The sequence below is a fragment of the Brassica napus genome, chromosome C9 (assembly GCF_020379485.1).
Source record: "Brassica napus cultivar Da-Ae chromosome C9, Da-Ae, whole genome shotgun sequence".
NCBI classification, from domain to species: domain Eukaryota; kingdom Viridiplantae; phylum Streptophyta; class Magnoliopsida; order Brassicales; family Brassicaceae; genus Brassica; species Brassica napus.
The window spans coordinates 54880177-54893119 of record NC_063452.1 but is presented as its reverse complement, the minus strand read 5'-3'; the positions used below and the strand labels follow the sequence as shown (position 1 = coordinate 54893119).

At 38.0% G+C, this 12943-nt stretch overlaps 4 protein-coding genes across 4 annotated transcripts; all 4 read left to right on the top strand.

Moving 5' to 3' along the window:
* Window positions 1–3229: 3229 nt before the first annotated feature.
* On the top strand, window positions 3230–5186 carry LOC106433630 (protein trichome birefringence-like 11). Its single transcript, XM_013874461.3, has 3 exons — window positions 3230–3936; window positions 4020–4409; window positions 4486–5186. Exons 1-3 carry the CDS (start codon window positions 3473–3475, stop codon window positions 5027–5029), a joined length of 1398 nt encoding a protein of 465 aa, XP_013729915.2. The 5' UTR covers window positions 3230–3472; the 3' UTR covers window positions 5030–5186.
* Window positions 5187–5554: 368 nt separating this feature from the next.
* On the top strand, window positions 5555–8304 carry LOC106433658 (NEDD8-activating enzyme E1 catalytic subunit-like). Its single transcript, XM_048769010.1, has 9 exons — window positions 5555–5794; window positions 5923–6086; window positions 6191–6393; window positions 6476–6708; window positions 6819–6881; window positions 6957–7013; window positions 7153–7274; window positions 7367–7484; window positions 7770–8304. Exons 1-9 carry the CDS (start codon window positions 5693–5695, stop codon window positions 8082–8084), a joined length of 1377 nt encoding a protein of 458 aa, XP_048624967.1. The 5' UTR covers window positions 5555–5692; the 3' UTR covers window positions 8085–8304.
* A 188-nt stretch (window positions 8305–8492) lies between these two features.
* Window positions 8493–10349, top strand: LOC111209982. Its single transcript, XM_022710129.2, has 2 exons — window positions 8493–9668; window positions 9762–10349. Exons 1-2 carry the CDS (start codon window positions 9534–9536, stop codon window positions 10074–10076), a joined length of 450 nt encoding a protein of 149 aa, XP_022565850.1. The 5' UTR covers window positions 8493–9533; the 3' UTR covers window positions 10077–10349.
* A 29-nt stretch (window positions 10350–10378) lies between these two features.
* Window positions 10379–11747, top strand: LOC106433640 (3-dehydrosphinganine reductase TSC10B-like). Its single transcript, XM_048768126.1, has 3 exons — window positions 10379–10485; window positions 11080–11509; window positions 11583–11747. The coding sequence occupies exons 1-3, from the start codon at window positions 10379–10381 to the stop codon at window positions 11745–11747; spliced, it is 702 nt and encodes a 233-aa protein (XP_048624083.1).
* The last annotated feature ends 1196 nt before the right edge of the window (window positions 11748–12943 follow it).

Genomic DNA, 12943 nt, shown 5'->3' with positions numbered 1-12943 from the left:
GACCTGGTTTAAGCTGTTTCGCCCATGACAAGAAACACTGCCACACTAGATGAAACCAAATACATGTAATGTAGCGGCTACAAAAGTTTAGACATTTAACCCGATCAACCTATTGATACTGGATCAAAGAATAACTCACCTCCCACTCCCAGAGAGAATAAACCGGATCAACCTAATGATATTGACTGTTTGACACAAAGGCCAAGCATTCTGTTCATCCACTTCACAATTCAGCACTTTCTGAACCGGACGCTTATACTCTCGTCTACATTTGGGGTTAAGACAGCAAGTGGATACCTGTTGACAAGATCAATGGAAGTTGTCACAAGAATCAGTCCGTCCTGCAGCGTTTTAAAATAGAACAATGAAGAGACAAAACAATCAAATGGTTTGGGAGAAGAACCGAGCTGATTGATCCAATCTTTACACTATATGTCACTGCTTACCCCATCTACCACAAAAGGAACATTGAACTTTTTGGCAAGAAGCATATGATTTACTCACACATTTCTGGACCAAAGCATTGACACGTTAAAATACATAATGTAATGAGGCAGAAGCAGAGGAATGAATACCAGGAGAAACGGATCCCTTCACAAACCAGGACCAATCACAAGGCAATTCAAATCTTTCCATCCATTTATGGACTGTTTGGTTTGTTTCTCTGTAACCGGAGATAGAGTTATTCCGTGCATGATTGATGGTTACGTGTCTTTGCTCGGATTCCAATGAAAGTTCAGATATTTCATCTCGCTTTAAAAAATTTGACTCTGTTTGAATAGTGATTCTTATTAAGAAAACTGCTACCTAAGGGTCCTAAGCTACTCTAATCGGTTTGCAAACCAAACCCTTGAGAACTTTGAGTATTCAAGTCATTGGTCTTGTAGATGAACAATAGGAGGCGAGGTGGGACAATAACAATATGGAGGGGTGGGAGAAGAAAAGGTAGATCATATCAGTTTCTTGTGAACTTGCTAGGAACAACGTTAAGATCAATCTGTGACTATCCACCATTTGTCTTTTTTTTTTTTTTTATCTCAGTTATGATCGATTGTCTAAATCATTTTCGAACTTATAAAACTCAAAGAATAGAATTGTAGTTGAGTTCCAAACTTTGTGCATGGTTTGCTCCTTGTTGGGATGTTAAAAAGGGTTTTAGAGCCCAGCCCTGCCCTGGAGGTAGGGGTGTTCAATCGGATATCAGTTCGGTTTTGGTTCGATTTTTTCGTTTTTTCGGTATTTCGGTTAGTAAAATATAACTACCATTCTAAATCCATATTTATTTCGGTTCGGTTCAGTTTATATACCGTCGGTTTTTCGGTTTATTCGGTTTTATACCAAAACATAATTATTTAGTTTGAGATCATATTATATAACTTTTAGAGTCATATTGTCATTACAATCATTTATTAAAAAAATATTATATTTTCAAATAAAAGAATAAAAAAAATAAAAACGCTTATACCTTCAGATGAAATAATCAAATCTAGAATTAAAATCAAAGCTCGAAATTTTGAAAAAAAAATATAAAACAAAAGAAGAGTATGAAAGAAAATTTTTTCCACTCTTCCGTATTTAATGTTCATCAAAGTCATGCTTCTTCGAATGAAATAAGAAAAAAGTTGTGAATTTTTTTTCTAGTTATTATCCATCAAATTTATAACCTTCACTTCAATTTAATCAATGCTAAAAGAAATCAAAATAATTAAAAGAAAAAGACTAAAAAAATAAGAAGCCTCAGTTGCCGATGAATTGTTATTTAATTATATTTTTAAGTGTTTTTCAAATTAGGATTCTTTATTACTATAAAAGTATGGTAATAATTATTAACAAAAGAATAACTTATATAACAAATAAATTTTCATATGACGTTATAAAATATGTACATATTTACATGTTTCTACTTTTGATCGGTTTATTCGGTTATAAACCAAACCATATCCAAATCCTACGGTTTTTATAAAATTATATTCATTCGGTTTATATAGTATATACCAAAACCATACTATATTGTCTATTTCGGTTCGGTTCGGTTTTATCATATTGGCATAGCCGGTCCTAGAGGTGTGGGGGTCCTATTCAAAATTAAAGATATTTTTAGTGATTTTTAGTAAAAAATAATGTAAATTTCTTTAAAATATAAAGTTTGAAGTTTACTAACATAAATATATAATTATTTTAATTATATTATTACAATTTTACATATTATATAACATAGAATACATTAACAATTTTATTATTATATAAACTATTGCTTACTTAATATATTTAACACTATTTAATAATATAAATATACCTATATATACAAAAGGTTTTTTTAAAAAAGGGGCCCCACCAAATGGGGGCCCCATCCAAATGTTTCGAAATCATACCCACAAGCCCGGCTCTGCATATTGGACATGCCTACCTAGAAGATATAAACCCAGCCCTTATTTAGTCCATTCCTATTATAGTTCTTCTTGGTCTCTACAAAGATCTGCTTTTACGACGAGAAAAGCGTCTGCAGAGATCGCAAAGGTCAACACAAGAGAAAGCAACAAGTGTAAATGGAATTACCTTGAGATCCATCATCTCTTACACTCTTTCTACGTTTCATGGTTCGACAAAATCATTATAAAAAAACATTTATTATTACCTTGAACTCATCTTATAAACATAAAAGCCTTTTTAATGATCTTGAGATCTCATAGTAAGAGGACTAAATAAAGGGTAATTTGATCTTGGCCGGTACGCAAGCTCTTCTCGTTTCTCACTCTCTGACTCATTGAATCTCGTCCCTAGACAAACATGACATGTGATGTGTTCATGCTAATTTCCGGCATGGACGGCTCCGAGCTTCCTAAATTAATTAATTTTTCTTTAATCATTAGAAGATTCCATCTTATTTCCACGTTCATTTTTATTGAATCTACCAAACCAACTTTTTAACTTTATTGCTAAGAACCTTTTGATATTTGATTATTTTCGAACCATTATGACCATAACGCTATTTTCGGTTAATGAAAAAGGTAAACGAAGACTAATCGCGTTAACACCAATACTACAACCAGCCAAACGACTTAACCGTTTCTTATGCGCACCGTAAAGCGACGCCGTTTTCGACCCCACCTCTATCTGACCACTTGTGTAACGCGCCACGATCGCGCGTGCGCCATCTTTTGGATCTGCGGGACCCACCACTTAAAAAGGGACCCACGATTCATACATACTTCTCTCCAAGCCTCTCTCTCTCTCTCCCTTTTCGAGAAACGAGACGGTCAAGAAAAAGTTAAGAGAGTCTTCTTTATTGTTTTATCACTTGCTTAGATTTTGAAAGCGAGCCGAAACAGTTAAACATAGCCTTGAATCTAAAATCTCCTCAAGCAACGCTGCCTCTCCAGCTTCTCTGGCCATTCTTGTTTCTCATTAAAGAGCCGCAAGAAGAAGAGTAAAGTCTTCTACTTTCAGCAGCTGTATCCTCATTAATACACAGATGTCGAAGAACCCATCTCTCGAAGACGACGAAGCCACACCAATCCCCGAAGCAATCAAGAGATTCAAGCGCTTACGACTCGTCTTCGAGCCCTCACTGGGAGTCTTGGGTTTCTTCTTGGTGGGTTTGTGTTTAGTCTTCAGCTTCTTCTACCTCGACTACACAAGCGTGGCTCAAACCAAAAGCCGCGACTTTTCGAATCAGTCCGATAGATTCCTCTGGCTCAAGGAGCTCGATGTTGGCTCTGGAGATACCAATAACGGAAACAGAGCTGAGTTTCTTGATGAGAGTGGGAACGCCTGTGATGTGTTTCATGGGAGATGGGTCTGGGACGAAGCGTATCCCTTGTATCAGTCCAAAGATTGCTCCTTTCTTGACGAAGGATTCAGATGCACTGAGTTCGGGAGACTCGATGTGTTCTACACCAAGTGGAGATGGCAACCTACTCACTGTGATTTGCCTAGGTAAATGTTTCTCCTGCGTTTTGTTACCGTTTCTCCTGCGTTTTGATTAGTTTAGTAAAGTAAGAGTTTGCTTTGAGTTTCAGATTTGATGCGAAGTTGATGCTGGATAAGCTAAGGAACAAGAGGCTAGTATTCGTTGGAGACTCGATTGGGAGGAACCAGTGGGAGTCTCTTCTTTGTATGCTCTCTTCTGGAGTCGAGAACAAGGGTTCGGTTTACGAAGTGAACAATAGGACTATAACTAAGCACATGGGCTTCTTTGTCTTCAAGTTTCATGACTACAACTGCACCGTTGAGTACTACAGAGCACCGTTTCTGGTTCTCCAGAGCCGTCCGCCTAAAGGGTATCCGGAGAAGGTGAAGACGACTCTTAAGCTGGAGACGATGGATTGGTATGCTGACAAGTGGATAGACGCGGATGTGTTGGTGTTTAACACTGGGCATTGGTGGAACTATGAGAAAACTATCCGCGGGTTTATCTTCTTTCTTTAACAATCTTTGCACCTATCTGTTTGTGTTTGGTTCCCTGACCGATTGTTATTTTTGCAGAGGTTGTTACTTTCAAGAAGGAGCGAAAGTGAGGATGAAGATGAAGATAGAGCATGCTTATCGAAGAGCTATGAAGACCGTTGTGAAGTGGATACAAGAAGAGGTTGATTCAAGCAAAACGCAAGTCTTGTTCCGCACATTTGCTCCAGTGCATTTCAGGGGAGGAGATTGGAGAAGCGGAGGAACGTGTCATATGGAGACGCTGCCTGACTTTGGAGCCTCTCTAGTTCCACCAGAGACATGGGAACATCTGAAGCTCCTTGGAGACGTCTTGTCACCTCTTTACCACTCGAACACATCATCACAGGCGGCGGCTAAGCTGAAACTGCTGAACATAACTGCCATGGCTGCTCAAAGAAACGATGGTCACCCGTCACTGTACTACTTGGGGTCGGCTAGTCCTGCACCGGTACACAGACAAGACTGTAGCCATTGGTGTCTCCCTGGTGTTCCTGATGCGTGGAACGAGATTCTCTTTGCGTTGTTTCTTAAGCGTGAAGGCTATTCAAGATCAAACAGTGGTGATTCAGACACCTTTACATAGCATCTTGTTGTTCAGAGCCTGACCTTAAAACTCTGAGGCTTTTGATTGGGTGATTAGGTTAATTGGGTGGGGGATATATGTAGTTACTGAATAGGTTAAAAGCATCCTTGGTTGTAAAGATACTTCTCATTACCTTCAAAAGATTCGAGTTACTTCATCGGGTTATTCATATAAATTCATAATACAAAAATTACATTACCTACTGAACAGAATAGGAAGAGTTAAGTTATTCATATGAATCCAACAGCCTATACAAGATTGATTGTTTTTTAGGGTTGTAGCATATCAACTATTTTTTGATTAAATCCCATATTTTAATCGAATCTTGGGACAATATCATCAAGACAACATGATGTGATTTGCTTAAATATTCCAAAGTTTTATAAATAGTAAAAAAAGTCCACCAAAATTAACAATTAGTTAATATTTTTTCTAATATAGACAGACAAAAGCTTGAAACAGCCAAATTAACATAATTAATTAACATTTTTCCTAAAATATAATATAGTTTTGGGCCCAGGCCCATGGTTGACCCAGTAAGTATAAGGATCGTGTCGCAAGAGAGGTTTCGGAACTCTCTGTGGCAGCGTGTATCGCCTCCTTGGATTGTTGGAGCTCTCCTCCGTCATCAGTTTCTCTGAATCAATCGACACTCTCTCTCGTATGGTTTTAATGGATGCTCCTCAGAGTAAGTCGAGAGACCTCGACAAGCTTCTTCTTAGATCTGGGAATCTCGTCGGCCCCGGCTTCTTCCCCGGAACCGATGTAAACAAAAAAAAAAACCCTTTGATCACTCATCTACATATATCTATCGTTGCTTCTCTTTGAAATTTTTCTGTTATTTTTTTTGTATCGTTTTTATGGTTTTGATGAGATGAATTTTCATTGTACAGCTGAGAGACGATATACGAGAATATGTGAGAGTATTGGTGGTTGGTGCGGGTGGATTGGGCTGTGAGCTTCTCAAGGACTTGGCTCTTTCCGGGTTTCGTAATCTGGATGTGATTGACATGGATCGAATCGAAGTCACCAATCTCAATCGCCAGTTCCTCTTCAGGTGATTTCTCCTTCTTCCTCTCATGTAGGGATTAATAGTTTCATATATGATTGATTGATTTGGTTTGGTTTGGTTTGGTTTGGTTTGTGTGTCTTTGTAATTAGACTTGAGGATGTAGGAAAGCCTAAGGCAGAAGTAGCAGCAAAGCGTGTGATGGAGAGAGTGAGCGGGGTGGAGATCGTGCCGCATTTTTCACGTATAGAAGACAAAGAGCTTGACTTTTATAACGATTTTAATATCATTGCTCTTGGTCTTGATTCCATCGAAGCTCGGAGATACATCAATGGTGTAGCTTGTGGCTTTCTTGGTATGGAATTTTTTTTAACTTCTCTCTGCCTTTTTTTTGTTTTTTTTTCCTCTCTAATCTTTTGTTTTGTGTTGGAGTATAGAGTATGATGAGGATGATACCCCGAGGAGTGAAACAATCAAGCCGATGGTAGATGGAGGAACCGAAGGCTTCAAGGGTCATGCTAGAGTTATCGTCCCTGGTGTTACACCCTGTTTTGAGTGCACGATTTGGCTTTTCCCACCTCAAGTGAAGTTTCCTTTGTGCACTCTTGCTGAAACCCCTAGGAATGCAGCTCACTGCATTGAGTATGCTCATCTCATTAAGTGGCATGAGGTATGTGATGTGAATAGATTCTTTATGAAAGAGACTCTTTCCAAGGGCATATATATATATATATATATATTTGTTGCGGTGACTATAGTAATAGTTTATTCTTCCTGAAGGTTCATGGTGGAAAATCATTTGATCCTGATGAGCCGGAACATATGAAGTGGGTCTATGATGAGGTAAGTCTTTCTTTTGCTCTCTTATGCTTTGCGTTTTAAATTTGGTTTATATCATATTTTGCATTATCTTCGCAGGCTATCAAGAGAGCCGAGCTTTTTGGAATTCCTGGTGTCACATACTCTCTCACACAAGTATGTTTCTCACGTTTCTGTCAATTTCTAAAAAAATTCCAGTAATCTGTTGAAGCAAGTGTGACCTGTTAAGCATGCAGCGTCAGTTTATATTCAATAAGGAACTATGATGAGAGAACCCTTGTTTTTTTGCATATAGGGTGTGGTTAAAAACATCATACCTGCGATTGCATCCACCAACGCGATCATATCCGCAGCTTGTGCACTTGAAACCTTGAAGATTGTATCTGGATGTAGCAAAACACTTGCAAATTATCTGACGTATGGTTTTACTTATTTCTTATTTTACTAGAGAATTTGCAAAGAGCTGAGTGTTATCCTGAAACAATTTGGTTGGTTTTCATTTTCCCAAGGTATAATGGTGGAGAGGGTCTCCACACTAAAGTGACTGAATTTGAGAGAGACAAGGAGTGTCTTGTATGTGGTCCGGGTATTCTGATAGAGCTGGACACCTCAATTACTTTGCAAAAGGTCCTTCCTCTAGCCCTATTGTCTCGTTCTCCATTTAATACCTCCATGATCCTTATTTTCTTAGCCATTGGTTGCTTTAATATGCTCACTTATCCTCTTCTCTAGTGCCATATTTCATCCCTGTATCAATGGTTGGATCTGATTGTTCTTAGTTAATCTTCTCACTGTTTCCAAGCTGTATACTACCCTTTTGGCTATATCTTTATTCTTGAGTTATTCGTGCTAAGTACATCTATGTTGTCCATTTAAAATTCTGCGTCTCAGTTGCCATTTTGTTTCTCCTAGTTCATTGACATGCTTGAAGAACATCCGAAGCTTCTATTGTCGAAAGCAAGTGTCAAACACGGCAAAGACAGCCTCTACATGCAGGCGCCTCCGGTTCTAGAAGAAATGCACAGACCAAACCTAAGCAAACCGCTCTATGACCTCATGGGAAGAGTCGAGAAGGACACTGTTCATGTGTTTGGCACAGCCCTCAAGAACGAAGAGAAACAGTCGAGCTTAACGAAGCTAAGGGTTGTCTTCAAAGAAGTTGATGGTGTTGCAGACATGGATACAGCCATTTTGAGAGTGAACTCTAAGAGAAAAACACCCCTTTGATCGCAGCAAGATCCATTAAGATAATTGGGAAGCTTGACTTTTGTCCCGTTTTCATTATTGGTCTTTTTTTTGGTTCTGTAGTTAATAGCTGTGACAGCAAATCCTAAGAGCCTGAAACAGATGGGTTTTATATGATTATTCTTAACCTCCAATATGTGTCTGTATCTCTGACAAGAAATAACATAGAGCCTGAAACAAGCTGTTCTTATGTTTGAGTTCATATGTCCTGATGCTCCACGTTTCCAACTATCAAATTCCAAGTCAGTTTTTCATCTAACACTGTGATTTTCTTTTTGAACTAAACACTGATTTTTTTCCCCAGAAATTTATATAAAAACAACTCTTTTAATTTTAAATAAACTAATTTAAAGAATTTATTTATTATACAACTTGCCTTTTTACATTTTTTAGAAAACTTGTCTGTTTTTATATTTCCTTTTTTTTTTTTTTTATCTTCTTCTGTTTGTGGCTATACTTGCTTACACTTTGCACCTTTCCCTTCATATGATCTTGGAGACTTTTAAACTATAGCCTTTTCTGAAACCTTATAGTATGGGTCGAAGAGATAAGGTAAGTTCTATAACTTGTTTGTTCATTATCACCAGTGAAAGGTCAAGATTTGAGCATGCAAATCACTAATCAAAGACCCCCAAAATGAATTAAAATCATTATCTTAACAATAAAAAAACCCAAGTGATATGAACTTGTGTGTTCTTTTAATTGGAAAGTGATTATAAAATAGATAATTGTGTACCTATACCATCAAGCTTTGCTTGGGAAATGGTTTATATGAAGTTATGAACTATCATCAAATATGATAGGTGCGTGACCCTACTTCACTCAAACACTATCCTCAAACCATATCATATCAATGAGTTTGATTCTCTCTCTCTCTCTCCAAAATCCAAATTGTCTAGTGTCCATTTCCTCAATTGCTCACCACAAACTGTCTTCAGATGTGGCTGTTTTTAGGATACATAACAAAAACTTCCTTATGGCTCTAGCAAAGATTTTTCCCCCTTTTTCCCAATAAGGTATCTGAATATTTGTTGGTTCAGTTTAGTTATATTGGTAGTAATTTAGTAAAGCTATAAAAGTTTTTTGTTAAGTATATGATATTGTTATAAAAACAGAGTGGATATGGGTTGTTTGTGAACTTTGATTTCTATCTTTATAACACTTAACAACTGGATAACATCAATGCACAACCTACTTGTGTCCTTCATGCTATGTATTGTAGGGACTTGGCCAGATTAGATTTACATTGTTCAAAATCTCTTTCTTTTTTTTCTAATGGCCCCACTCTCCCACCCACATGCTCCTCTCTCTCTTCCTGGCCTATTTATTTGACTCCTTCAACGTGCCCTCGAACTCCACTTGAAGCAAAGATAACAAAAAAACACACAAGACTTGTTTCTACAGAGCAACCAAGTCTCAAGAAAGGTAGATATGGCTATGGAGTTAGAGCTTGATGATGATGTCTTCTTCGCAGACATAAGCAAACAGATCTCTCTTCTCATCATGGATGAAGATGAACAGTTCAACCCCGTTTCACTCTCTTCCTCCTCCCCTCTCGCGTTCCAGGTTTGGTCCTGTGTCCACACACAATTAACCTCTCTATCTCCCTCTAAAGATACCTCTCTAAGCATGTGTTTCTTGAAATCTTTGTGTAAACAGAGTATGTTCAGAGGAGGCTACCAAACGGCTCCATATATGTATCATCAAGAACAGAGTAAAGGGACTGGTGTTTTCATCCCTAAATCTTCTCAGGCCAGAAGAAGACCTCATCATCCTAAGCAAGGCAGGGTTAGTTCCTTCAACAACAAGCAACAACACTCTCTTCATAAAAACAGACAACAGTATCAGCAGAATCATGACAACTTGAGAGGTACCCTCACCACTCACAACAACAAGAGCAGCATGGTAACTAGTAACGTTCATGCTTCTTTCCCAAGAAGAACCTACAGAGATGCAGCATCTATCTACTCTTGATTAAATTAACAAATATTCTGCAAGATTCATTGCTTTTGGTGTGATTGATTCATATAATAATATAATATTTTTTTTATAGATGCATAAGCTTTATTTGTTTGTAAATCAGGAAGAATAAAGATTCTATAAGGAAGGAAGGTACTTGGAGATGTGTTCCAAGCTTGTTCTTGTTTTAATGCAACTCTTTCTTGGTTATTTTAGAGATGATATTTCACTGACTTCTCTATTTGTAAAATATGTTTTTTAAGGATTAATAAAAATCAAGTTGCGAAATCTTGTTGGTTGATTACAACAAAAGATTAATGGAGGAATGTGTAAAGACAAACCCCCATGTGGAATTAGCAAATGTTCTATGTCTCTGTCCAATCAATCAATATCTTGGGGACATCACAGCCGAGTTTGCCACACTGTCTGTTTATTAAAGAAAAGTCAGATCTAATCTTAACTAAGAAAGAGGTCCAAAAAGACTGTCACAAGCTCACACACCTTCTGTCATGCCATGCCACTTACACTCACATGCCCATCTCCCTCTCTCCCTGCCATTATTAGTTCTCATTATTCCCTTTCTTCTTTGCTATTTACAGCAAAATAATATGATGATTCACTCACATTTTTCATATAAAATATCACATATTCCCTCTTTCACACATAGAACATTGATAAAGGTAAAAAGATAAGCTCGCACTTTTGACCCAAAAAAAAAAAGATAAGCTCACACACAGACAAGAAGAACGTCAACATAGAGATGCCTAAAGATTGACCAAACTCTCAGCATTGAACATGAATCAACAGAGATGCAATGCAAACGTAAAACAATGACAGACAAGAGTAAATAAACCAATAATATCAATTACAGCAACCAACAACCATCGAGACAAGATTTGAAAACAGAATATATTTTCACACAGAGACAAGAACATCAACATAAAAGACAAGTCTAAAGAACTTACACATGGCGGCCGTTTCTTCACTCTCTTCATCGTTTCTCTTCTCATCATCTTAGCTTTGATCGTACGTCCAAGATCCCAATCAAGTCCCGCCACGTCTTCATAACCGGCGGATCAAGCGGCATCGGTCTCGCCGCCGCCGGGGGAGCTCGAGTCTCCATCCTCGCACGCTCCCTCTCTAAGCTAGCCGATGCTAAACGATCCATCGAGCTATCAGCCGGCGTCGAGGTCTCCACGTTCTCTGCCGACGTTCGTGATTACGACGCCGTTTCCAAAGCGGTTAACCAATCAGGGCCGATCGATGTGTTGATCGTCAACCAAGGCGTGTTTATAGGAAAGGAGCTTGAGAAGCAGAGTACGGAGGAAATCAAGTTTATGATCGATGTGAATCTTGTGGGAAGCTTCAATGTGATCAAGGCTGCTTTGCCTTCCATGAAAGGTCGTGGCCCTGCCTCCATTTCTCTCGTTTCCTCTCAAGCTGGTAAGGTTCGTTTATAATCTCCATATATCAAGAACTTTTGTGATTGCCTGTGTGTGTGTGTGTGTTTGACATGTTCAGGCAGGAATCTATGGTTACACTGCATACTCAGCAAGCAAGTTTGGACTTCAGGGATTAGCGCAAGCGTTGCAGCAAGAAGTTATATCTCATGACATTCATGTGTCTCTTCTGTTTCCTCCAGACACTGACACACCTGGGTTTGAAGAAGGAAAGCCAAAGTTATAAGAAACATAGAAACTACTCTGTTCTCATTATGAGAGATTATGTTTTTTTTTTGGTCTTGTAGAACAGAAGAAGAGACCAGAGCTCACTTCCATCATAGCCGCATCCTCAGGCTCAATGAAAACCAAGGAAGTAGCCAAGATATGTCTCGATGGTATCAAGGCAGGAAAGTTCACGGTGACCAGGGCCGGCTTAAACTCTTCTTAGGCCCTGGGGTGAAATTTTTTTTTTGTCCCGTAAAGCAAGAAAAATATGGCTTATTGCAACAAAATAAAACAATTGTGTTAATCAAAACAAACAAAACAAATGTGTAACATCTTATTATGCTCACTGAAATAACTAATGTCTTAATCTAAAACCAACAGAAACTAAATCATTTGACCGAAAAACCTTATTCATACGAATTTTAATCAGCACTTAAGCTTTTCACAAATCTACTTGAAGCACCTTTTGTGTGATTGAATAAAAAATTCAAATAAAAGGAAAAATAACACTTAGGAATAGGAATCTGAATATCCAAAAGAAAAAAAACAAAGCTGGGAAAGACCAACAAATATATGTTGAACTGTATTTAAAAAACAAAAATATATTAAGAAAAATAGATATGAGTTGAACTGTATTTAGGAATCTGTTGGGTTTTCTTCCTGGCCACCTTCAAGCATACAATGATTTTTGATGAAAGCGTGTTAACAAATAAGTGAATGACCAAATAACAATATGGTTTCGGTTTAGCTCTACAACCATTATATATAATTTATTTCTTATGACTGTGTACAAAACAAGAAAACATAACTTTAAAACCTAAAATTGAAAAATTTAAAAAACTTTTATTCAACCCCGTTACCCATTTTCAATCGACCATGCGGAAATTTAAATTCTAATGATTATCTTTAAAACCTAAAATAATTAAATGCTACAAGAAATTAAAAAATTTATGGATCCCTTTTGTGCATGGGCCTGGTCGGTCGCCCTGCTGGCCCCACCAGTTAAGCCGGCCCTGACGGTGACGTGCCATTTCATTGGGTACTTGCTATCTATCGCTGTTGACATGAAGAATTAAACAAAGGGAAGTAGTGGAGGAAGTGGGAGAAGTGGCCATATCACTTACCAAATGGAGAGGAGTGGCTAGTCCACTACTAGTTAGTGGAGGAAGTGGGAGGAGTGGCCATATCACTTACCAAATGGGGAGGAGTGGCTAG